The sequence below is a fragment of the Rhinopithecus bieti genome, unplaced genomic scaffold (genome assembly GCF_001698545.2).
Source record: "Rhinopithecus bieti isolate Rb0 unplaced genomic scaffold, ASM169854v2 scaffold_31940, whole genome shotgun sequence".
Classification (NCBI taxonomy): Eukaryota; Metazoa; Chordata; class Mammalia; order Primates; family Cercopithecidae; genus Rhinopithecus; species Rhinopithecus bieti.
In genome coordinates this window covers 285,892-309,009 of record NW_016813570.1, presented here as the reverse complement: position 1 = coordinate 309,009, position 23,118 = coordinate 285,892, and the positions used below count along the sequence as shown (strand labels likewise).

General features: G+C 50.7%; 1 protein-coding gene across 8 annotated transcripts in view; it reads right to left on the bottom strand.

Moving 5' to 3' along the window:
• KATNIP (katanin interacting protein) overlaps positions 1–23,118 on the bottom strand; it is a 242,530-nt gene that overhangs the window by 7,566 nt on the left and 211,846 nt on the right. For all 8 annotated transcript variants that reach the window (XM_017848639.1, XM_017848640.1, XM_017848643.1 and 5 more), the window contains 6 exons: positions 21,508–21,713; positions 19,093–19,171; positions 11,440–11,617; positions 6,549–6,714; positions 3,324–3,481; positions 1,186–1,250 (listed from right to left, as the gene is read on the bottom strand). In XM_017848639.1, coding sequence (XP_017704128.1) covers positions 1,186–1,250; positions 3,324–3,481; positions 6,549–6,714; positions 11,440–11,617; positions 19,093–19,171; positions 21,508–21,713 — 852 coding nt within the window. The remainder of the gene's footprint in view (positions 1–1,185; positions 1,251–3,323; positions 3,482–6,548; positions 6,715–11,439; positions 11,618–19,092; positions 19,172–21,507; positions 21,714–23,118) is intronic.

The window sequence follows — 23,118 nt, the reverse complement described above, 5'->3', positions numbered from 1 at the left end:
GACAGGACGGGAGGAGAGGGTGCTCTCCAGGGAGCAGGCGGGATGGGGAAACATCTGTGCTACAAACTCATTGTATGGTACTGAACGAAACGCTCCAGTTTCTCTGGTTGTGAAATGACAAGAACAGAGTACCTGCTCCCTCCTCCATCCCTTTCAAGTAGACAGGAGGCTAAGAAGGGGACACATAAACCTCATAGCACCAGGGACCATGGTCCGGGGCAGGGAGACCACCATTGCTGCTGAAGTCCCACGTGCAGAGCTGGGCATCAAGCCCTTCCTCAGTTCAGCCCCGTGCCCTGCTCTCTCCCTGCATTCCCAGGAGCAGGCCGGGTGGGAGGCCTGAAAAGGGGCTGGGCGACTCCCAGATGATGACATAGCTGGAGACAGTGCTTCCAGAACTGGCCAGCTAGAGAGTAGGCCTTAGAACCAGGCTGCCTGGGTTCACCTCCCCCAGGTCCTACCCTTTCTCACCTGTGTAGCCTTGGGCAAATTACTGAGCCTCTCTGTGCCTCAGTTTTCCTAGCTGTGAAATGGGGATGATAGTAGTACCAGAGTGCTGGGCTCTGCTGCCTGGGCTAAAGTACACTGGTGCAATCAGAGCTCACTGTAGCCTCAAACTCCTGGGCTCAAGGGTTCCTCCCACCTCAGCCTCCAAGTAGCTTGGACTATGGGCATGTGCCACCAGCTAATTTATTTTATTTTATTTTTTTAAGATATGGGGTCTCACTATGTTGCCCAGGCTAGTCTCAAACTCCTGGCCTCAAGCAATCCAACCTCCTTGGTCTCCTAAAGCGTTGGGATTGTGGGTGTGAGCCATTGTGCCTGGATTGCCAAGCTATTTCTATCTTCACCTCCTCCCTGGCTGGTTCCAGGACACTCCCCTCCCTACTCTAGCCGCTGGGGTCGGTGTCAGCTTCTCTAGCCCCTCCCAGCTGGAGTCCTGGGTGCTGCCCCCTCCAGCCTCAGCTGCCAGGAGTGGGATCTGGAACTAGACCGGCTGCCCCAGTCCCAGCAGCTCCCAGTGGCCCTGAGGATGTAGGAGGCCTCCCATCCTCTGCCTTGGTTTCCCTGCATGGAGTTCCAGCTGCCTCAAATGTGGCCACCTGAAACCCCGACTGGGCAGTTGTGGCCCAGGCACTGCCTCGGGGCCCAGAATGTGCTGGTGGGGCGGGAGGAGAAGGATACAGCCACAGGGCATCAGTGGCGCCTCGTAGTCCATGCTCGCACACTCCAGGCTTTTCATGTCCAGCCTGAAAAAGCATAAAAAACAGCACCATGAAGCAGCTCACGACGGCCCAGAATTACCAGAAATAACAGGCTTTGAGGAAACGTGGCAGTTTAGTGTTCCCTAGGACGCAGCAGGGAAAAGACAGATGAGGCCCCTGCTCGCGTGGAGTTCCCGCTCTAGATGACAGTCATTGCCAATGCCGGCAGGACACTGTGCCAGGGAGGCACAGGGCTCAGGGCTTTCCTGAAATGGACTCTTTTATTCCTCAACACAACCCTAGGAGGTGGGTATTTTTAGATGCTTGGGATGTGGATGAGGAAACCAGAACACAGAGAAGTGAGGTCACTTGCTCAAGGCCATGCAGCTGGTAGTGGCAGAACCAGGATGGGACGCGAGGTTGTCTGGTACCACTGCCCCCTTTCTTAACCAACCCCCTCTATGTCTTTAAACACAAGGAGGGTCCGCGCTGTGCTGAGAGCCAGGACAGGGTGACAGGGCGGAGGGCCTGAGTGGGGCAGGCTGCCTCAGGGAGTGCTCTGGGAAGGCCTCCAGGAGGAGGCAGCCTTGGGAAGTGTCAGAGTTAAGCCTTCCACGCAGAGGGGCAGCAGAGCAAAGGCTCGAGGTGGGAAGACACTGGGCTGCTGGTGTTTGCCCCAGAAAGCAGCCAGAGGGCTGGAGTCTGGGGCAGGATGGGGAGAGGGAAGCGAGAGGAGGCTGGAAGGCGGGCAGAGCCCTGACGGCTTTGGCTTCATGATCTTCAGCACCTGGCTCCACCAGCCAGGGCCTCAGTTCCCACATCTGTAAAATGGGCATCATACTGGCTAGGTCAAAGGGTGGCTGGAAGGATTTCCCAAAGGACACATCAAAGTGTTCACGCAGCCAGCCCTTAGGAAGGATTCTTTCCTCCACGGTCCTCCCCACGGGGCCCCTCTCCCTGGTCCACTGTCAGTGCCCTCCAGCCCGAGCCTGGTTCTCTTCCATTTCAAGGGCAATGTTACAATTAAGTGACTTCCCAGTGACTAGCCCAGCCAGCCAACCCCACTACAGTGCAGAGAAAATGTGGCACATATACACCATGGAATACTATGCAGCCATAAAAAAGGCGATGAGTTTGCCGTCCTTTGGTAGCGCGACATGCGATGCAGCTGGAAAACCGATCACTTCTTAGCCAAAACTATCACAAGAACAAGAAAACCAAAGCAACCGACATGTTCTCACCCTCATAGGTGGCGCGAACCTGAAAACATGAGATCACTGCCCACGACTCGGAGGGAAGGGAGAACCATCACGCACTGGAGGGGGGCCGTATCATGGGAGGGGGGAGGGGGGAGGAGGGAGGGCATTGGCATTGGGGAGTTAATACCAAATGATATAAATGATGAATTGCATTGGGTGCTGACGATCCGTTGAAGCGACGTGCAGCACACCAACATCCCGGCCATGACAGATACATTAACATAATGTAACAAACCTGCCACGTTAATGCCACAGTACCCTAGAACTCTCAAAGTTATAATAAAAAAAAAATAGAAAAAAAAAAAAAAAAAAATGAGAACACTCTTTGCCTTCTCTACCATTTTGTTTCTAGAGCTTGGCCTCTGGCGTTTGGACATCAGGGGGTTTAAATGAGTAAACTTAACGTGGCATTTACAAATCGTTATGAACTTAATGCGGCTGAGACTGGGGCCAAGAAATCCCAGTGAATCCATGAAATATTAAGCTCTATTTTTCTCCTTGAATCTTTCTAAATCAGGAACACAGAAACGGGAGAAGGAAGGCCCTTCACCGACCTGGCCAGCAGGCATTTCTGGAATGGAGGCGGGCTGTAGCCTCTTTTCCCAGCAGGAAACGCAACGAAGCATTTAAAATCTTCAGCATTCCAGACTGTGAAAAACCCAAATGTCCCCAGACAAGGCAAGTCCATTCTACAGGCTTCCGGTGAGGCTTGGCTGAGCTTTAGAAAATGACTAAGTTGAAAAGCCATGCGTTTGATCGCCGTTTCAAAACCCTTTCAGTATGTACATCAGAGCAACTTGCAAAGCAAGCGGGCCCAGGGGCCGGGAGGGGCTGTGCATGGCGCCCACGTTCCCCTCACCTCCTGGCCGGCTGGGGCAGCAGCCGAGCCCGTAGGTAGTCCACGAAGAGGATTTCTTGAGCAAAATCAAAGTGGCAGTTTCCTGGCCCCTTCCGGATGAGAAAGCCCTCTGGCGGGGAGACGCACAGGCCGTCCAGGGAGACGTGGACAATCTTGGCCTGGCAAACAAAAGAAGTAACATGACTGAAGGGAGGTCCATTTCCCATACTAGGTGCTGTGTGGGCGCTGGGCAGGTAGCAGAGGACAAGACAGGCGAGCCCCCTGCTGCAGTGGACACGTGCATACATTCTCTGGTCCACAGCTTTCAGGGGAGGCATGTGACTTTGTGAATGTTAGCCTCTATTGCTCCTTTTTCAACCCCTGGCTCACACATCAATACCCCTCTGGGAGCTCTCCCTCAGGACAGGACAGACTTCTTCCTGAGCTTTCTTTTCATGGCACTGAGCTCATCCTTTTTGGGCCTGAATGCCTAGCAGCATCCCCATTGGCTTCTGGGTGTTTCTTATGGCAGAGGGTCTGGCTGGACCACCTCTCTGTCTGCCTCGGGGCCTGGAACACAGCAGGTGCCTTCTAAGAGCTTGTTGGATTCACTTGGATTTGAGCCAACATCTCTCCCTGTTCTAGCCAGAGTTCTCCAGCCAGAAAACCAGGTTCTACTGGTCAATCTCAAAGTCCTAATGGCAGAGTCTGAGGTGGCCCAGCCACCACCTATGCTATGGGCAGGGAGGGGCGACAGCCAGCACCCCCTCCCTGATTTCAGATTTTGGAGCCTGATTCTCCTCCACACCTTAGCCCACTTTCGTGGTCAGCAACATGGGTGCAGCTGCTGGTTCAACTGGTGGCTTTTCCTCAGGGAGAGGCAGAGGAGCTCCTCCTACAGAAAGGAAGGAAGGAAGGGTCCCTGGCCTGGCTCTCACGTGCCCCTGGGGCCCCTCGTTCCTTCAGCATTTTGGGAGCCCCTCTATGTCAGTTACTCACAGGATAAGTAAACCTGAAGGGTGGTGCTACCTGGCTTCGGGCGTGGCTGTCACTCGAACCTGGTCCCTGTCCTCAATCTCTCCATCTGCTTTCCTCGAGGGGAATTCCTACCTGGGTCCCCCGAGCTGAATTTGAGACACCGGCCGGGCCCATCAGCATAACTCCTGGAGTTTTGCTGGCTTGTCTGGAAAGGGGAGCTCTCTCTTTTGCTGGGCTTGGAGCTAGCAGGATGTAAGCCTGGAGCTGCAGGAGTGTGTCCTGGACAGAGTCACCCAAGAGTGGATCCAGTGATGGCAAAGCAGAGGCCCAGGAAGCCCCTGTCCATCCTCCAGGGCCAAAACCTCCTCCAGGAAGCATCCCTGATTTCCTTGGGCAGAGGTGGCCACCTGTCATCTGCTCATTCCCTTGGAGGTGACCTCTATCACCATCCCCATCTAATGGCGAAGGAAGCTAAAGTTCACAGGGGCTAAGCGATTTGCCCGAGGGCCACTGAAGGGATTTGAAGCCCCAACTCCAGGAGTGCAAGGCCCTGGCTTCCAACCACATGCCAGGGACCGCTGGTGCTCGGGAAGGCCTTTGGGGTGTGGGATCTGAGTCACAGCATCCATTTCACTACAGTGGGGGTCTCCCATCTCAGGCCATGTGCCCATTCCCTGCCTCCACCTTATCCCACTGTAGCCCTTGTCTGGCTGGTGGGGCCCAGACCCGTGAGATGGGAACTCAGCCCAATATCCCCAGATGGTGAATTCAGGTCACAGAAGCTCTACCAGACAGACTGTGATTTGCTCAAGGGAATTTTAAGGCCCAAAGGCACAACTTGAGGCAACTTCTGCCTCAAAAGGCTGTTTTTTAGTGTCAATATATCTGACTCCTTCAATGTGTCAAACTAGGGGAGCGCTCACAGAGACACAGAGCGGCGTTGGGAGGGTCCGTGACTGGCCTGCTCAGAGGAGCAGGCTGGCTCAGCTCCTGCCACACGGGGAAGGCCAGGGGCTGCCGATCCTGCTGTAAGATGTGACACAATTCTTTTTTTCATGTTTCTTTCTTTGAGATGGTATCTTGCTCTGTCACCCGGGCTAGAGTGCAATGGTGAGATCATAGCTTACTGCAGCCTCGACCTGGGCTCAAGAGATCCTCCTGCTTTAGCCTCCTAAATGGCTGGGACTACAGGTGTGTGCCACCAAGCCTGCCTAATTTTTTAGTAGAGATGGGGGTCTCTCTGTGTTGCCCAGGCTGGTCTAGAACTCCTGGGCTCAAGCCACCCTCCAGCTTCAGCCTCCCAAAGTACTGGGATTACAGGCGTGAGCCTCTACACCTGGTCTGTGATACAATTCCTAAGGCCCTAGAATAAATTATGTGGTGGGTACATGGTGGGGAGCCCAGCTCTGGGGATTACATGAGGCTGAATCCTGGCATTGTCAACTGTTACCTGGCAACGGTGATGCCAATCTGCCGTGGCAGGCGTTATTCCCTCTTCATTTTATAGATGAGGAGACAAGCCCAGGGAAGGCAGGCCACGTGTCAAAGGTGATGCAGCTGGTAGGGTCCAAGCTGAGACTCAGACTCAGGCCCTCCAGCTGAATTGTTACCTTTTGGTGGCCTCATCATCACTTTTACGTGACTGGAGGGCACCCATTCAGTCACCTGAGGCCAGAAGCCCGAGAAAAGGGCTCTTCCGAGGCTCTCTTCAATCCCACCAAGACTGAGTGCTGCTTCTCACTCAGCAAAACATCACATGGAAATCACAGTGTGGGCTCCAGGTCTGGCTGGCCAAGGTGGAGACTCCAGCTGTGTGGCCTTGGATGGGCGAGTGAACCTTCCTGGACCTCAGTTTCAGACCCTGAGAAATGGGGGTAATCGCACCTGCCTCCCATTGGCTGGGATGAGAATCCAGTGAAATGATAAATGCCCATGAAGCCCTCAGCAGAGACCTGGCCACCCGGGCACTCAATGGACATGAGGGCCAAAACTGACCATGGCAAGCTGAGGGCTGGACCTGCCTAGGACCCCCCAGCACCAGGAGAAACAGCGCTGTGCAGTTCCCTGGAAATGCCCTGAGCTCTTTAGCCTGCATTTGCCATTTGCAGAAGAAAACAGCAGCTCTCTCCCTCCCTGGACATAACGCCCCCAGCTCCGTTTGGAAAGTTCTGGAGGATTTATGCTCCTCTCTGGCTGCCACGCCAGCCATTCGTCAAGGTGCTGCTTCCCTGATGCTGGACTGAGCGCGGCCGCTGCTCCCCGGCTTACCCCGCGATAGGTGTCCTCGGGAGATTTATTGTAGTTCCAGAAGCGCAGGCCTGCGATGCTTTCGGCCCTGTCAAGGCGGATCGTGACCACGTGATCTAGCCCCGGTGAGAAGGGGATCAGCCACATATGCTCATCCTCCATGGTGATGTTGGTGCCATCAATTAACCTGCAGCAATGGGGACGGAGCAGTGGGGGGGCAGCTCAGTGGGCACAGGGGGCATCACAGTGGGGCCCCCACCCCCTCACCCCCCAGTGCTTGCGTGTTCACTGCCTGGCACTAGCCTGGCTGCATCAGACTCATTAAGGGAAGGTGTGACTGACGAGAACAACAGTCAGAAGTTGTCTCTCATCTACGAAATGAGACATTTTTGAAAAGGAAAAAAAAAAATAGGTTATGCTGTTAAAGGTGCAGAAAAGCAATCATCAGGGTTTTCTTAAAAAAGGGAAAATGTGTCATTTTTCAGAATCCTTTAGCCCAGTGATCCCATTTCTGGGATTTTTTTCCCCAGAAGGAAAATATATTCATCATATGGGAAAGGCTATCTGAACCAAGATGCTCATCACAGTGTTATTTATACTAGCTTAAAAAAGGGTAACAACCTAAAAGATCTCAAAATCGGGAAATGGTTAAGGAAATTTCACAGGGGTTAAGGTGCCATTGTGAGGACACTGCAGTCATATGGAGGAGGCAGGACACTGATTTTAAAGCTGAGAAATGAGGACAAGGACCAGCAGACAGTGTGCAAAAGTAAAAAACATAATTGGGTCAGAGGGTATGGAGGTGAGTATTTTTCTCAAGTTTCCAAACTTTCTGTAAATTTGCTGTGTTGGCCTTATAGCATAGTTAGAAAGAAGTGTAGCCCTTCCTTCCCACGCTGGGGGAGAGAGGTACAAAAGCACCATGTGAGCTCTGCAGCTCTTGGCTTGGAACAAGTAGAAGGAGGGGCAGGTGACTGTGGGAGCTGCTCTGGCTGGACCATGCTCTGTGACCGCATGGCCTGGATATTCCAAGGAAGCCTCTAACCTGTAGGAAGGAGCCCCTCATGCTCCCTCATGCTCTTCCCAGCTGGCACACTGAGCTTGTCACCTTAGCCCTATAGCACTCCTGTCCTGGTCAGTTTCTGGTTCCCTTGCTTGGGACATCCTGCTCATCCTCAAGTTGGCCTGTGTTTGTCCCAAGGACAATCGTGCCTCTTGCTTCCCCAGCCTGCCCAGCATGCCTCAGCTCAGGCCTCAGGCCCTCGTCCTCATGGCTCTGGCCCATGTGTCTGGCACTGCCATTCAGAAGCCTGGTTCTGGAAAAAAGGGCCCAGCTGGTGGCCTCTTGCGCAACCTCCCTCTCCCTCCCATTTTCCAGAACCTTCCCCACTCCACACCCTGGATTTCTGGTACCTCGCAGCTGCTATACTGGGAGAAACTTGGCCTGCTGCCACATTTCCTAGATTTGAAAAGAAACTTTTTGTTTCCTTTTACATTTTCAAGTTGTGAATTTGGAAAAAAAAAAAAATCTCATAATCGAAGTGTTTACCCAAGGAGGTAATGTTTCTTTGTTCTCTAAAAGGCTGTTATTAAATTGATGGATGGTGTGTCTGACAATTGCTGGCATCTTAAAACTGAGGAAATTCAGCAATTCCACCCTGGAATGTTTGTGGAACTAAGCTGACTGAGGATGACCACTAGAGAACCTTCTATTTCCTTCCAAAGGCAATTATCTTTCTGTCCTAGAAATGGAGCTGCTCCACAGCAAACCTGCCCAATTCTGAGAGCAGAGGGAACTGCTGGAGGATTTGTAGCTGCCAGTGAAAGGAAGACTCTATAGACACTCACAAGAACATCTAAATGAATTCCTAGCTCTATCTATAACAAAGCCTAGAAACAGCAACCGGCCGAGTAGCACTGAGCATCCCTAGTGGCCAGATTATGGTCTCTAAATACCATTTCCCACTAAAAGGAACCAGGGCTTCTTGGAGAAATGGCTGATTCCAGGTCGGGGACAAGAAATATACCAGATGAGCCTGAAGCATCTGTCACATCAGAAGGCAAGAAAAGTGACTGCTTTAAAAGGACTCAGGACTTCCCAGCATCCATGAGGGAATGATTTAAACATCAATCAGGATAAAAACTGCAAAGTATTGACTCTTCAAATGCAGTACTGTATGTTTAAAATCCATGAGTTTATAATAATCCTTAAAAGGAAACAAGTTTTAGACGATGCTAGAGAAACAGTTATTTGGAAAGCCAAAAAGAAAAGGAGGGGAGAGAATCTAGCACTTAGGCTGCCTTTCCCATCTGAATTGCACTACAGAGTAGCCAAATAATTGAGGGAAATTCTCTCTTTATTGCAGTTATTTCAGCAAATAAATTTAAAAAAGAATAGCAGGCGTAAAATACCAGCATTTTGCAACTCCTGATGAATTAAGGGGCTTCGCCAGCATGACTGGCTTCCAACATCACAAAGAGCCTGACAACCAGATATTCTATTATATATGTCCCCAGGGCCACATGCTGACATCTATGTGGCTGTCTTGCCCTCGTGGTCAAACCTCAATCTGATCAGGCCTCTAGATCTAATTAACAATGTACTAGAAATACAGGGGAGCGAGGAGCTGACTAAACAATACCATAGAGACGCAGCCAGTAAAATTCAGGTCCACCTGGTTTCTTCAATAGATAATTTTTCAAGAAAAAAATGGAAAAAGGGGGACAGAGAACCTAGAGAGGCTTAAGAGACATAGTAACCAATCACAACACATAGACCTTATCTGGATCTCAAATTAAATGAGCAAACTGTTAAAAAAGGGTGGGTGGGGGGACCATGAATCTGCAAGATATCTGGTAATTTAAGAAATCGTTATTATTTTTTTCTTCTTTTTCTTTTCTTTTTCTTTTTTTTGGTTGAGACAGGGTCCCACTGTGTTGCCCAGGCTGGAATGCAGTGGCATAATCATGACTCACTGCAGCTTTGAACTCCTGGGCTCAAGCGATCCTCCCACCTCAGCTTCTGAGTAGCTGGTACTATAAGCACATGCCACAATGCCTGGTTTTTTTTTTTTTTTTTGTAGAGACACAATCTCACTATGTTGCCCAGGCTGGTCTTGAATTCCTGGGCTCAAGCAATCCTTCTACCTCAGCCTCCCAAGTAGCTGGGACTACAGGCACATGCCACAGTGCCTGACTATGTTTTTTTGTTTTGTTTTGTTTTGTTTTGTAGAGATACAGTGTCACTATATTGCCCAGGCTGGTCTTGAATTCCTGGACCCAAGTGATCCTCCTACCTCAGCCTCCCAAGTAGCTGGGACAACAGACATGTACCACAATGTCTGGCTAATATTTTTTTTCTTTTGTAGAGATATAATCTCACTATGTTGCCCAGGCTGGTCTTGAATTCCTGGGCTCAGGTGATCCTTCTGTCTTGGCCTCCCAAAGTGCTGGGATTACGGGCATGAGCCATCGCCCACAGGCAACTTTTTCAAGTAAAACAATGGTACCAGGATTATGTTTTCTCTTAAATCCCTTATTGTTTAGAGGTATACACTGAAATACCTAAAGAGGAAATTCTATCAGGCCTGGGATTTGCCGACAGATAATCTAGCAGGAGGGTGGTGAGTGGGTGGGAAGGATCTACAAGCCGCACTGTGCGTTGATCACTTTTCCAGCTGACTGGGAGCCAGGTCTCCAGGCACCAAGCCTAAATACTCAGGAGAGTGACTTGCCAGGATGCGGGGGTGGTCAGAGGGGCCCATGAGCAGTTAATGGTAGCAGCGGGTGAGGCCACGGTTCAGGGCCACCTTATAGAAAAGCAGGGAGAAGCCTGCCACCGACTCTGCATGAGCTCAGCACCAGGCCAAGGGATGTGGCTGCAATGTGACATGCCATGGGAATGACTGTCCCCATTCTACTGATAAGGAAAGCAAGGCAGGGGAGACAGTATAACTTAGTAGTTAAGTGAGTGGATGGCGGGTATCCCACAGGCCTGCGTTCCAATCATGACTCTGCCACTGCACTAGTCTGGGTGGCCTCTGCGTATTTCAGTCTCTGCATCAGCATAGTAGGGCTCATAATGGTCCCTTCCTCAAAGGGCTGTTTGAGGCTTCAATGAATGAACATCTGTTACCTGCTTCACATAGCCCAGTGCCTGGCATTTAATAACTGCTTAAAAAACTGGCAGTTACGTGATCGGTTATTACTATAACCATTGCTGTTATTACTGGAGAGGTTAAGAAAGTTACCTAATAGTTGGCATGCGGCAGAGGCAGGATTGGAACTCCCATCCCCCTGACTCCCCTAGTTCACACCTCCAAGCAGTGACCAGGGCCTCTGGCTGTGCGGAGCAGGGGAGCCAAGTGCTGGTCTGTGGGTTGCAGGTCCATGCGGATCGATGCTGTATCTGAGGCTTCCCCGCTTACTGACTTGACCCAACCTTGGCTTATGAAATCTGACAAGTGCAGGGGAAAGTGCAGCCATCACCGCCTGTGGAGGCTTCCTGAGTCATCACCTCCAACCTCAAGGAGGGGAGAGGGAGCTTTCAGCCCCCGGGAGGCCTGGGTCATTCATGTGTAAACTCTGAACCGTCCACTGCAAAGGTTTACAGACAGCTACTGTGTGCGAGACGCTCTGCTAAGCACGAAGAAGAAAACGCAGACCACGGCTGTGTCTGGAAGCATGGCAACCTGCTTTCAAATCCCGCCTGACGCTTCCAGCTGTGTGGCCCTGGAGAATCACCTCCCACCTCGCTTTCCTGAGCCTCGGTTTCCTTTGACCACATGACCTCACAGGGTGGCTGGGGGAGGAACATATGCGATTCTATTTGATGACCAAATCTGAGGTCTCAGAGATAGAACAGTTTCCCCAAAACCCTGTTCATGAAAATAAAGCTTCTGATAAGACTTACTTGTCCAGGGTCCGGGAGTCGTCAGAGTACTCGGGGAGCTCATTTAAGTCTCTGGGGGAGGCGGAGATCTGGTGCAGGTGGATGGGCAGCGCCTGGCCGTCCTTGCCCACTACTTCCAGGCCAGTGAGCCCTAGGTAGTGCAAGTCTCCCCAGGAGGCAGTGAAATTCAGCTGAAGGCCTGCAACAGGAAGAGAAGTGGTCCATCAGCACCAGAGGCTCTGGAGGAGGCATCTAAAATGAAGACGGGCAGAGGAATGCTATTCGGCCTCTATATTCTAGCAACTTCAGCCCAGACCCAGAGTGCCTTGTGGGAGGGCTCTGTGCCTTTCCTCTAGGTGGCCTTGGGCCCAGGCCACTGTCAGTGCTCAGGAAACAATGGTAGGCTGCATGGACGAGAGTTAAACATGCACACAGCCCTGGGTCCTTCCTCCGCCTACCAGATTGTGCTGTCCTACCCCACACTGAACGTCCATGGTGGCTTCCCACGCTTTCTGGCCAACAACACATTCCCCATCAGACTTCTAGCTACTTCTCTGGCCTCACTGTGCACCAGGGACCCTGGGCCCCACCCAGACTCTCTTCAGTCTCCCGTATTTATATTCCTCTCTCTCCAACCACAGCATGTGCTGTCACCCCTCTCTAGAATTCACATGGTCTGGTTGACCTGTGCTCACCCTTTAGATCCCAGCTCCCTTCCTCAGAGAAGCCCTCTTTACTTCTTTGACCAGGTCAAACCTCCACTGATAACCTGCCATGCCAATGTACACTTCCCTTTCCAAGCCCTGGTCACCGCTGTACTCTCATGATCATTTGGTAAATATTCACTTGCCCCACCAGATGCCTAACTCCTTGAGGGAGAAACCCCATCTGTTTCTCTAAACCATTGTGAACCGAGCCTGGCACAGTGCCTGGCACACAGTAGGAGCTCAGTACAGATGGAATGATTAAACCAGCAACTACATGGAGACTTACATCAGTAAGCCCTGGCACTGGAAACTGACATTTTATGCAAATTGGTTGCTATCACAAGGATTCACGTGGGCTCAGAGTAAAGGAAGTGACCTAGGGTGATACTGCCATCTTTTTGCCTCTGCTCCCACCCTTTCTCCATCAGAGACCCTTTAGAAGTGACCTTCTGTGGCCCTGGGGCAAAACAGCCCAGGTGTCATTCATTTGCCCAGGAAGCTCAAATGGAATGAATCTCTTGATCAAACCCTGTCAGATAATTGGCTGGAACGTCTCTTTCCTTAACGGTCTCTCATTAGAGCAAGACCAAGCACAATAAACCCTTCTGCCCTTAGAGAATTTGCCGCTTATTTTAGCACCCTTTTGGGTAGCTAAGTATAAGACTCTCACTCTTCACAGCGTTCACAGAATGCCAGCACCACAGAGCGGGCAGAAGGAGGCGGGGTGTCATCTGGCACCACCCCCTTGCAGCTCAAATGAGGAACTGGAAGCCCAGAGAGGTGAAAGGACTTCTTTGTGGCCATGAAGAGGGGCTGGGTCACCTGACCTCCCTGGAGCTTGGTTTTCTCTCCCATGCCCCGTCATCTCCCAACATACTTTTTGTAACTTAGCCCTCAAATCTTTTCCCTCCTTCGTGGTGCCAAGGTAGCTCTGAGCATCTCCGGGCAGATGAAAAAAACATGTGGGCAGCACAGCACTGTGCACATGCGCTTCTTGCTGCATCAGTCATGTGCAAAGTGGCTACAGACTCCTTCCACCCCATGTCTCTGTCGTTGCAATGTGATTTTGCCCCTTATCCTATCCAGAGTTGTAGTCTATTTCTCTGCTCCTAACTCTGGGTCATGTGATTTGCTTTGACCAATGGGACAGAAGCCCACGTGATGCAAGCAGAGCCTGTAAAGCACTCGGGGCTTGAGACTGCCATGTGAGGCAGCCCAGCTAACCCAGTTGCCTCTCTGGCCAGCAGCCTCCCCACTGCCAGACCGGTGGTGAAGATGTCCTAGGTCATTCAGCTGCAGGTCCACCTCCCTGCTGATCAGGAACTCGAGCAGGCCCAGTAGAGGTCAACCAAGCCGGCTCACCCAGAACTGCCCAGCCAAGCCACCGAATTACGAGTCAGTCATGAATATAACTCATGGTAGTTGTGTTAAGCCAGTGGATTTTGGATTGGCTTGTTTGGCAGCAAAAGCTAGCTGACACACTCCTTCTCAGCATGGGTCAGTGTTCCAATGTCATTTCCTGAGAGGCCTTCCCTAATAACCAGAGCTCAAACAGCCCCGCTCACCCCATCACTCTCTACATCCTTACCCTGCTCACCTTGTTGTTTATAGCACTGAATGCTTCCTGACAATTGAGTCTACATTGATTTGCTTATTGTCTTTATCAGTCTCCCCCACTAAAATGGCAGCTCCCTGAGACCAGGACTCTGCTGGTTTTGTTCACTGCTGTATCCCCAGAGCCCAGAACAGTGCTTAGTAGACGTTCAATGAATGTTTTTAGTAAAAATTTTAAACACATGACTAATTAAAAAGTAGGGGTTTGGCCGGGCGCGGTGGCTCAAGCCTGTAATCCCAGCGCTTTGGGAGGCCGAGATGGGTGGATCACGAGGTCAGGAGATCGAGACCATCCTGGCTAACACAGTGAAACTCTGTCTCTACTAAAAAAAATACAAAAACTAGCCGGGCGTGGTGGCGGGTGCCTGTAGTCCCAGCTACTCGGGAGGCTGAGGCGGGAGAATGGCGTAAACCCAGGAGGTGGAGCTTGCAGTGAGCTGAGATCTGGCCACTGCACTCCAGCCTGGGTGACAGAGCGAAACTCCGTCTCAAAAAAAAAAAAAAAAAAAAAGTAGGGGTTCAGTAGATATCTGCAAGTAAATGAGACAAATGAAAATTATTGGGTTTTACCAAATTCACAGTCAATGGTAAACAAATATTTATTGATCATCTACTGTGTACCAAAACCTATTTTTGGCATAAGAGCTGCAGGAATGAACAACAGAGCACAATCTCTGAACTCAAGAAGCTTGCATTCTAGCAAAGACTGTCAATAAATATAATGAATAAAGAAAGACTACAGTTCCAAGAGTGATGAATACTATGAAAAAAACACAGCAACAGGATAGGGAGTGACTGAATACAAGCAGAGGTGGTCAGGGAGGGCCTCCCTGAGGAGGTGACATTTGAGCTGAGACCAGGGTGCTGAGAAGGAACCTATCACGCTTTTGCATTTCTGGAAGAAGAATATTCCAGGCTGAGAGGAGAACAAATTTGACCCATAGGTGGAACCAAGTGGCCAAGGGAGAGAGTAGAAGAAAATGAAATCAGACAGGTAGGCAGGGGCTAGATCATATCAAGAAGTTTGGATTTTCCTCTCTTTGCAATGGGAAGCTACTGGTAGGTTCTGTGTTGAAGCAGGGGACCAGCATGATCTGATCTGCATCTTAGAAAGCTCCCTTCAGTTGGATTTTATAGGGAGACCAGGGAGGAAGCTGTTGCAGTTAAGGATGGCTTGAACAAGGCTGGTGGCAATGAATATAGGGTTGAAGGGGACAGATACAGGATCTGTTTCAGAGATAGCACTACCAGGATTCTCAATGGTCTGGATACAGAAGGAAGGGGAAAAAAAGTTTTGACCCAGGTGACAGAGGGACTGTGGGCACCACTCCTGAGACGAAAGGGCCACAGGTGGAGGAGGATGTGGATTTGGACAATGGAAATCAGCGTGAGGGAGAAATGCCACCTCCCTTTGTGACAACAAAGAGATGCTGGCCCAGACTCTCCCAAGCCTGCAATCTCTTTGTTTGCCTGGCAAGCTGCACTGCGATTCCATCTAATTTGGGGCTGTTCTGAAAGTGATTACTCTCCTTTTCGAGCTAATATCCAACATGCCCAACATGCCATATTCATTTTCCTCTGGTGTATCAATTAGTATTTATACAAATGGAAATTAATTTTGTTATTTCTCCCCCATGTTTCAACCCTCTCAGCTCCTTTCTTATTCATCACTGCTGATATTTGCAAAACTTCCAAAATTAGTGTCATCTGCAAATTAGCAAGTCATATATCCCCTTTCAAAACATTAATAGGATTGGCCATATTTACCAACCCCAACACATTCCCCCAGGGTCACTTTATTAAAGCTCTCTCCGCTCCGCTCTCGCACGGAGTGGTGAAGTGGGTTGAGGATTTTGAATACAGCGAGGAAAAAGCTAAAGGTTCACAGAGAAGAGATTCAGAAATCACAGGCCTCGAAACAGACGCAGAGGGTGCTTGGTTGAGAGGCTCTTCTGCCTTCCTACTGAGAAGAGAAGAGAAATTACACTTGCCTTGCAGTAAAAAGGTCTTTGAGCTCTACTCCAGGGCCAGATTCCCAAAGGCACTGAAATAACATCTCTGCGAAAGGTCAGGAGCCGGGTCAGCAGGAGACATATCTACAGATAGCATCTTTGGGGGAATCATCAGATGAAGGGGACAGTGGCTGCTTCTGCCTGGCCAGCATTCCTGCCTTCCTTCTGGCGGCCACACTCTGACCTGCTCTGGAGAACCACCCTGTGCTCAGGGTGTTTGGGTGGCTGACCCCTTTTTCTGGGCTCCAGGCCTGGCCAATCTGTGTTTTCTATCTCCCACCTCCTGCCCTGCCCACCACGGTGAGTCATAGTGGCTGACTTAAGGATGGACATATGAATTAGCCGGGCACGGTGGCACACCTACAGTCCCAGCCACTCGGGAGGCTGAGGCGGGAGGATCTCTTGAGCCCAGGAGTCTGAGGCTGAAGCGAGCTGTGTTTGCACTACTGCACTCTAGCCTGGGCCACAGGGTGAGAACCTGTCTCAAAACAATAACAACAAGCAAACAAATAAACAAAATGGGCACATGACTCAAGCTAGGCCCAGAGATCTAATTCTGGGATAGTTGTTGGAACTACTGGGATTCAGGAAAACAGAAGTTCTCTTTCATCTGGGACTGCTGGGTAGAAAGGAGGCATAAACGGGAGCTTCCAGGACTTTCCACATGGATGGTGCTGAACGGGAGAATGGCAAGAGACGAAAAGAAGGCAGGGAGAGGGAGGCAGACACCATGTCTTGAGACACCATGTCTTGATGCCATCCTTTTTGTAACTGAACGCAGCTGTGTGGAAACTGGCGACCCCTAACTTCTAGTTGCATAAGCCAGTAAGTTCCCTTTTTTGCTGAACTCAGCTTGAAATAAATTTCCATTATTCATCCCCTGCCAAAAAAAAAAAAAAAAAAAAAAAAAATCCTGACCAACTTAAGGGAGAACCAAATTGAATAAAAAACGATGGCTGTCTTTTGGGACCTCACAGCTTCATGGAGGACACTGACTCTTGCACAGAGACTTCTGATGTGAGGTGGTCTCCCAGTGAGAACCTGAGGCAATCTGCTAGTGTGGTGAGGATGTGGGCTTTGGATTCAGACACCTTTGCTTCCACTCCCAGCTTCCATACTGGCCGTGTGACCTTAGGTAGGTGACTCCATCTCTCTGAGCCTCAGCTGCCCGATCTCATGGAAAACAGAGCCAGGAGCGTTACAGCGAGATAAGGCAGAGAAAGCCCAGCATAGTGCCTGTCTGGGAGATGAAACCAAGCCTTAAACCAGGCCCTTGCCTAATGTTAGGCTGGCCTTTAAAACTGCTGCTATTCGAAAGTAATTGAGAGAGTGCCCTGGAATGTAAGGGGCTATGAGAATAAGGCAACTTCCTCTAAGGCATCTTCTAAGAGATCATTGGTTATTTTGGAGTGGGTGAGGGAGAGATGAATTTTCATAGGGAAGACTCCTGGGGAGGAGATGCGGTTGCACAAGGGCTGTAAGGGAGGGGATGTGGAGTTCACTTAGGGCACTGCTCAGGCCCCACCTCCCACCCCCCGGAACAGAAGGACTTAGTCTTCTGGTGGTGGGAAGTGCTGACGGCTGGCAGCTCACCACTGAGGCCTTTGACTTGTGACTGCCCTTGGCTGAAGACAGTCTCCTTGCAAAAAGCCATGCCCAGCTGGGCACAGTGGCTCATGCTTGTAATCCCAGCATTTTGGGAGGCCGAGGTGGGTGGATCACCTGAGGTCAGGAGTTCGAGACCAGCCTGACCAACACGGTGAAACCCTGTCTCTATTAAAATTATTAAAATTAGTCAGGCATGGTGGTGGCCACCTGTAATCTCAGCTACTCGGGAGGCTGAGGCAGGAGATCTCTTGAATCTGGGAGGCGGAGGTTGCAGTGAGCTGAGATCATACCACTGCACTCCAGTCTGAGGGACAGAGCAAGACTATGTCAAAATAAATAAACACATATTAAAAAGTAAAATAAAAAGCCATGCCCCTCCCCAGGGGCAGCCCATTGCCAGTGCCATGTTGATACAGACAGACAAAGACATGGCCCCTGACTTAATTCAGGATGACCCCAAAGGGCCATCCCAGGTTCCGAGCTCCCTGTGGAGCAGGCTGAGGCCTTGAAGTGGTTGCACCGCAGACCAGCTTCTCCCTCTGCCCAGTCCTGCCTCCCACCTTTCCCTGACAAGAGCACACCCCAGTAAATTCCATCTCAAGGTCTGCATCTAGGGAACTCAGTCAGCGACAGGCGGTCTTCAGAAGACGAGATGGAGCGGAGAGACATCCTAGGCAGAAGGTGTGGCTTGCACAGGCACCTGCAGGTGGACTCCAGAGATGGCGTGGGGAGGTACCGGAAGGGCTGACACTGGGATTCGGAGAGGCTCCGGCTTCATTTTGGAGATGAGGATGGGGAGGTGGGGAGGGGAGCCTGAAAGTGTCACATCTTTTGTTCTCAGAAGATAAAGTAGAAGCAGGTCACATTCACAGGGGGCAGGAGAGTGAGTAAGTGAGGTTGCCAGGAACCTGGTTAGCAGGGCGCAGGAGGGAGGAGATCACAATCAGCAGTGACCTTGGGCTTGAAGATTCCCCAGGACGGGGAGGGGCTGGCATGGACGCACATGGATGAAGAGAGGAACCGGCTAGGATCAATGGAAAAAGAAGGGTGATGAACAGGCCCAGCAGAAAACCCCTGGGATTTGCTCAGAAGTCACAAACTGGCAGCTGGCTGGCCAGATACACAATAAGTGTTTTATTTGGCTCATGTGATATTTTAAAACATGAGGAAATTCATTACCCACATTTGAGAATCTGGAGACTTCGTGTAAGACTCTAGATTTCCGACTTCTCCTGAGAAGTCAGAAGACCTGGTACCCTGGGCCCGTGCACCTGCCCCCACCCCCGGGGCAGAGTGGATGCAGGTTTTCTCTGCCTGTGCATCTGCTCTTTGGTGGAGTTGGAAGAGACAGCTTGGGGCACCGTACCAACAGATGCCTTGGGTCTCTTCAGGCTCTTATGTCCTCTTGTTCTACACTTTCTGGGTGCCAACTACAGCTTCCTGGGTCAGGGCCACAGCTAACACATAGGGTGTCTGCATGCAAAATGCAAAAATGCCCCTAAGGGAGGGCAAAATGAGAAGAGATGCCCCTCCTCTGGAATGAGACGGCCCTGCTAGAGCCAGGGAGCTAAGCGCAGGCTGGTTTCAGCCTCCACTTGCCCACAGCCTGGTGTCTCTGTGCAGTGTCCAACCCACCCGACTGTACAGGGAAACCCTGTCCCAAGTAACCACAACTCCCCCTGACCCCGGAAGGTCCTCCTTCCACCCGACACTGCTCCAGGAGAGGTACTCACAGATTCCGTGGTAGATGCCTGGCTCTGGCGTGGTGACTTGGGGGACATGGGGACTGGATGGGAGCTCTAGCTCTGGGATCTGCACATGCATTGGAGAAGCAGAGGAAAAGGGGGTGGTTTTAGTGATGCCCACACAGCTAGCTGGCTGTTTCTGCAGATACCACTGCCCACCCTGTGCCCAGGTAAGTCCCTGTGTGTCTTCCTGGATTTTTCTGCCTTTGTGGAAGCTATGGGACCAGGGATATGGGCAGACCCTGACTCTCTGGGGTCTGCATTCTTCTCAGCAGCTCTCACCAGCCAGGGAGGAGCCTGATGCTAACAGCTAAGGTGTTTAGATTTCCTCCAACAGGGAAGGACCCAATAAATGCTTATGTGGTGAGCTAGAGGAAGAAAGGAGAGAAGGAAAGGAGGAGGAAGGGAAGAAGAGAAGGAAGGGAGACAGGAAGAAAGGAAGGGAGAGATGAAGAAAGGAAGGAAGGAAGGAGGAAAGGAAGGAGGGAGGAAGGAAAAGAAGGAAGGAGGGAGGGAGGGAAGGAGGGAGGGAGGGAAGGAGGGAGGGAGGGAAGGAAGGAGGGAGGGAGGGAAGGAAGAATTCAAACCATACAGAGTGGTTCTTAACCTTGGCTAGTCACTGAAGCAGAATCTCTAGGGGTGGGGCCCGACATCCATATTTTTAAAGATTCACCCAAGTGATTTCCACGGGTAACCAGGATAAAACATCCTGGTCTTCAGAGAGTCAACAGTGGGCCGCCACACACTTCTTGGGCCTTACGTATAAACTACTTGCTCACTGTCTCTTTGCACCGTAAGTGAAGGCAAAAGACTTTACTACTTCACAGCCAGGAAAGCTGAGGTGCAAAACGAAGTGAAGGCGCTGGTCTCTCATGAGACGGAGAGAGTGATCCCCGCAGCCCCTCACAGTGCTGGGCCCATCAGAGTCCCTTACGAGCACCTTCATCTTTTGGAAAACGCTGGGCAAATGGAAGCGCCCAGGGTAGACTCCCACCTGGAGACCCCTGGGTCAAACCCAGAGCACAGGCACGGCTTGTGGCCCAAAGAAGGTTTGAAAACATCTGAATTCACTGCCAGCATTTTTAAATGGAGAGATTTTACAGAAAAATCCAGCTTTCTGGCTTCTCTTGTAAAAATCAGGAGAACTGGCAACAATAGGCTTGCCACTCTTGGTGGCCGTTTTCCTTGGATGTGGGGAGGGGCACGCACTCCCCAGCTGCCTGTGCCTTCCCATGCCCTGCTCCCGCACCCCATGCTCTGCCTGGTTATGGGATACAGCCCCAGTGAACATCGTGGGATCCACAGGACATGTCGCTGCCTTGCCTCGGTTATGACCTTCCCACAGCCCAGCCCCATCACCTGTGGCTTCTGTTGTCCCCATTTCTCCCCTACCCTCTTTAACCATCTCCTCTTTTTCCTATTGGTCCTGACCGGAATTGACCCTGAAGGTCATCTTTCATTTTAAAAGATTTGTTTATCTGGCTGGGTGTGGCAGCTCATGCCTGTAATTCCAGCACTTTGGGAGGCCAAGGTGGGAGAAGCGCTTGAGTCCAGGAGTTCACGACCAACCTGGACAACATAGCAAGACCTCATCTCTACAAAAAATAAAAAAAACTAGTGACATGGTGGCATGCACTGTAGTCTCAGCTACTCAGGAGGCTGAGATGGGAGGATCACTTGAGCCCCGGGAGTTTGAGCTGCAATGAGCCATGATCACGCTACTGTACTCCAGCCTGGGTGACAGTGCCAGGCTCTACCTCTAAACAAAATAAAAAATAATAAGTTGCTTATCGATTATAAGCATAAACTGTGGAATCACGCATTCAAGTTCTACCCTTGTTTCTCTGTCACGACGTGCCCTTGGGCAAGTCACTTGACTCGTCTGAGCATCGGTCTCCGAAATGGCAATGTTAATAGTCTCTACTCAGAGGGTTGTCGCGAGGGTGAAACAAGAACACTGTGTACCCTGCTTGGATCATGATATGTGTTCATGAAACCACGGCTGTGATGATCATTATTTTAATTGTCACTCTGCCTGTGAACAGTGCTCCTGGTCCTTCCATCAAAAACAACAGTGAATGATCAAATCACAACCCAAAGCAAAAACTCCCCCAAGACTGCCAACCTCTGAATTGCAGAGATGACACAGAGCTCATTTCTCCTGGCTTTGATTAAAATTTGAATACCTTCTTTACTTCGGTTAAAAAAAATAAAAAAATAAAAATAATTAGAGAATGAAATATGACATAGAGGACAAAAAAACGAAGTAGAAAAATGGGAAATGTCAACACAGTGGCACCAGCAGCTTAAAGGATATCCATCTTAATTCTCCCTGCTCTACTCTGAGTTATGGGAAGAAACCTATCTGGGGTCCTCCCCCCAGCCCCCCAGCTCCAGTCTTACCCGGTCATCGGCCCCCATGCCAGCCTGGGTGAAGGGCCGCTCATCCCCCTCGCTGTCGGCCGTGCTGGGCCTCCTCAGTGCCTCCTCATCCTGCAGGCTGTCCAGGCTCCCCACGTCCAGGTCAAACATCTCATCGGAATAGAATATGGCCTCCAGAATGTCATCATCAGTTGTGAATAAGATCGTGTCTCCAAAGTGCTCTGGGGCTAATGGGTTACCAAGAGACAGAAGGGTCAACTCACTCCATCCCAGTGATTTGTAGATCAAGAGCCTAAACCCATCCACTTCTGTGCTATACAACCCCAAACCCCTAGCTGGTATTGATTAGTGTGAGCCTTATTAGTCTTCACAGATTTGCAAATGGAATGCACGGACCATAAGCATCACACAGATCTAAGGAAGGGATCTAATTTCATGAGAATCACTGTGATATGTCATCAGGCAAGTGACATTTCTTTGGGGTGGGCGAGGCACTATGCCAGATACTGCTGGTACCCCACACAGATCTCGCTGTATCCTTTTCTCAGGTGCCTTGCCTGGAAGGGTGTGGGAGTTACATCCCCAACCTGGGAAGCCTTGGCTCCAATGACTGCCTGGTAGGTGGGGTTCTAACACCCTGCTCCTTCATCTTCCGGCAGGAAACACCTGAAATTTATGTTCCAGAGCTCCCTCAATATTTGGTTGAGGCTGGGCTTCCTGGAAACTATATTCTTGCTTCACGATGCCAGGTTTCTCCTAGAAGCACTACCTCCATAAGCCACTTGCCAAAGAATGCCCCATCTCAGACTCAGGTTCTAGGGGCCGGACCAAGACAGGTGCTTTATGGGAGGAGCTGAATGATGTCAGGCCTAGCACACCCATGCTGTAAGAGGGGATGAATGGACTAGGTCTGTGGCCGGGTGCAGGGGCTCATGCCTGTAATCCTAGCACTTTGGGAGGCCAAGGTGGGTGGATTACTTGAGCCCAAGAGTTCGAGACCAGCCTGGGTAACATGGTGAAACCTCATCTCTACAAAAAATACAAAAATTAGCCAGGTGGGTTGGTGCATCTGTAGTCCCAGCTACTTAGGAGGCTGAGGTGGGAGGATTGCTTGAGCCCAGGAGGTCGAAGCTGCAGTGGGCCAAAATCATGCCACCATGCAGGGCAAGATTCTGTCTCAAAAAAAAAGGAAGAAAGGGCCGGGTGCGGTGGCTCACGCCTGTAATTCCAGCACTTTGGGAAGCTGAGATGGGCGGATCATGAGGTCAGGAGATTGAGACCATCCTGGCTAACATGGTGAAACCCCGTCTCTACTGAAAGAAAAAAATACAAAAAATTAGCCAGGTATGTTGGCGGGCACCTGTAGCCCCAGCTACTCGGGAGGCTGAGGCAGGAGAATGGTGTGAACCCAGGAGGCAGAGCCTGAAGTGAGCTGAGATCGCACCACTGCACTCCAGCCTGGGGGATAGAGCGAGACTCCATCAAAAAAAAAAAAAAAAAAAAAAGAAAGAAGAAAGAAAAGAAAAGAAAAGAGAAAGAAAGAAAAGAGAGAGAGAGAGAAAGAAAGACAGAAAGAAAGGAAGAAAGAAAGGAAGAAAGAGAAAGAAAGAAAGAGAAAGAAAAAAAAGAAAG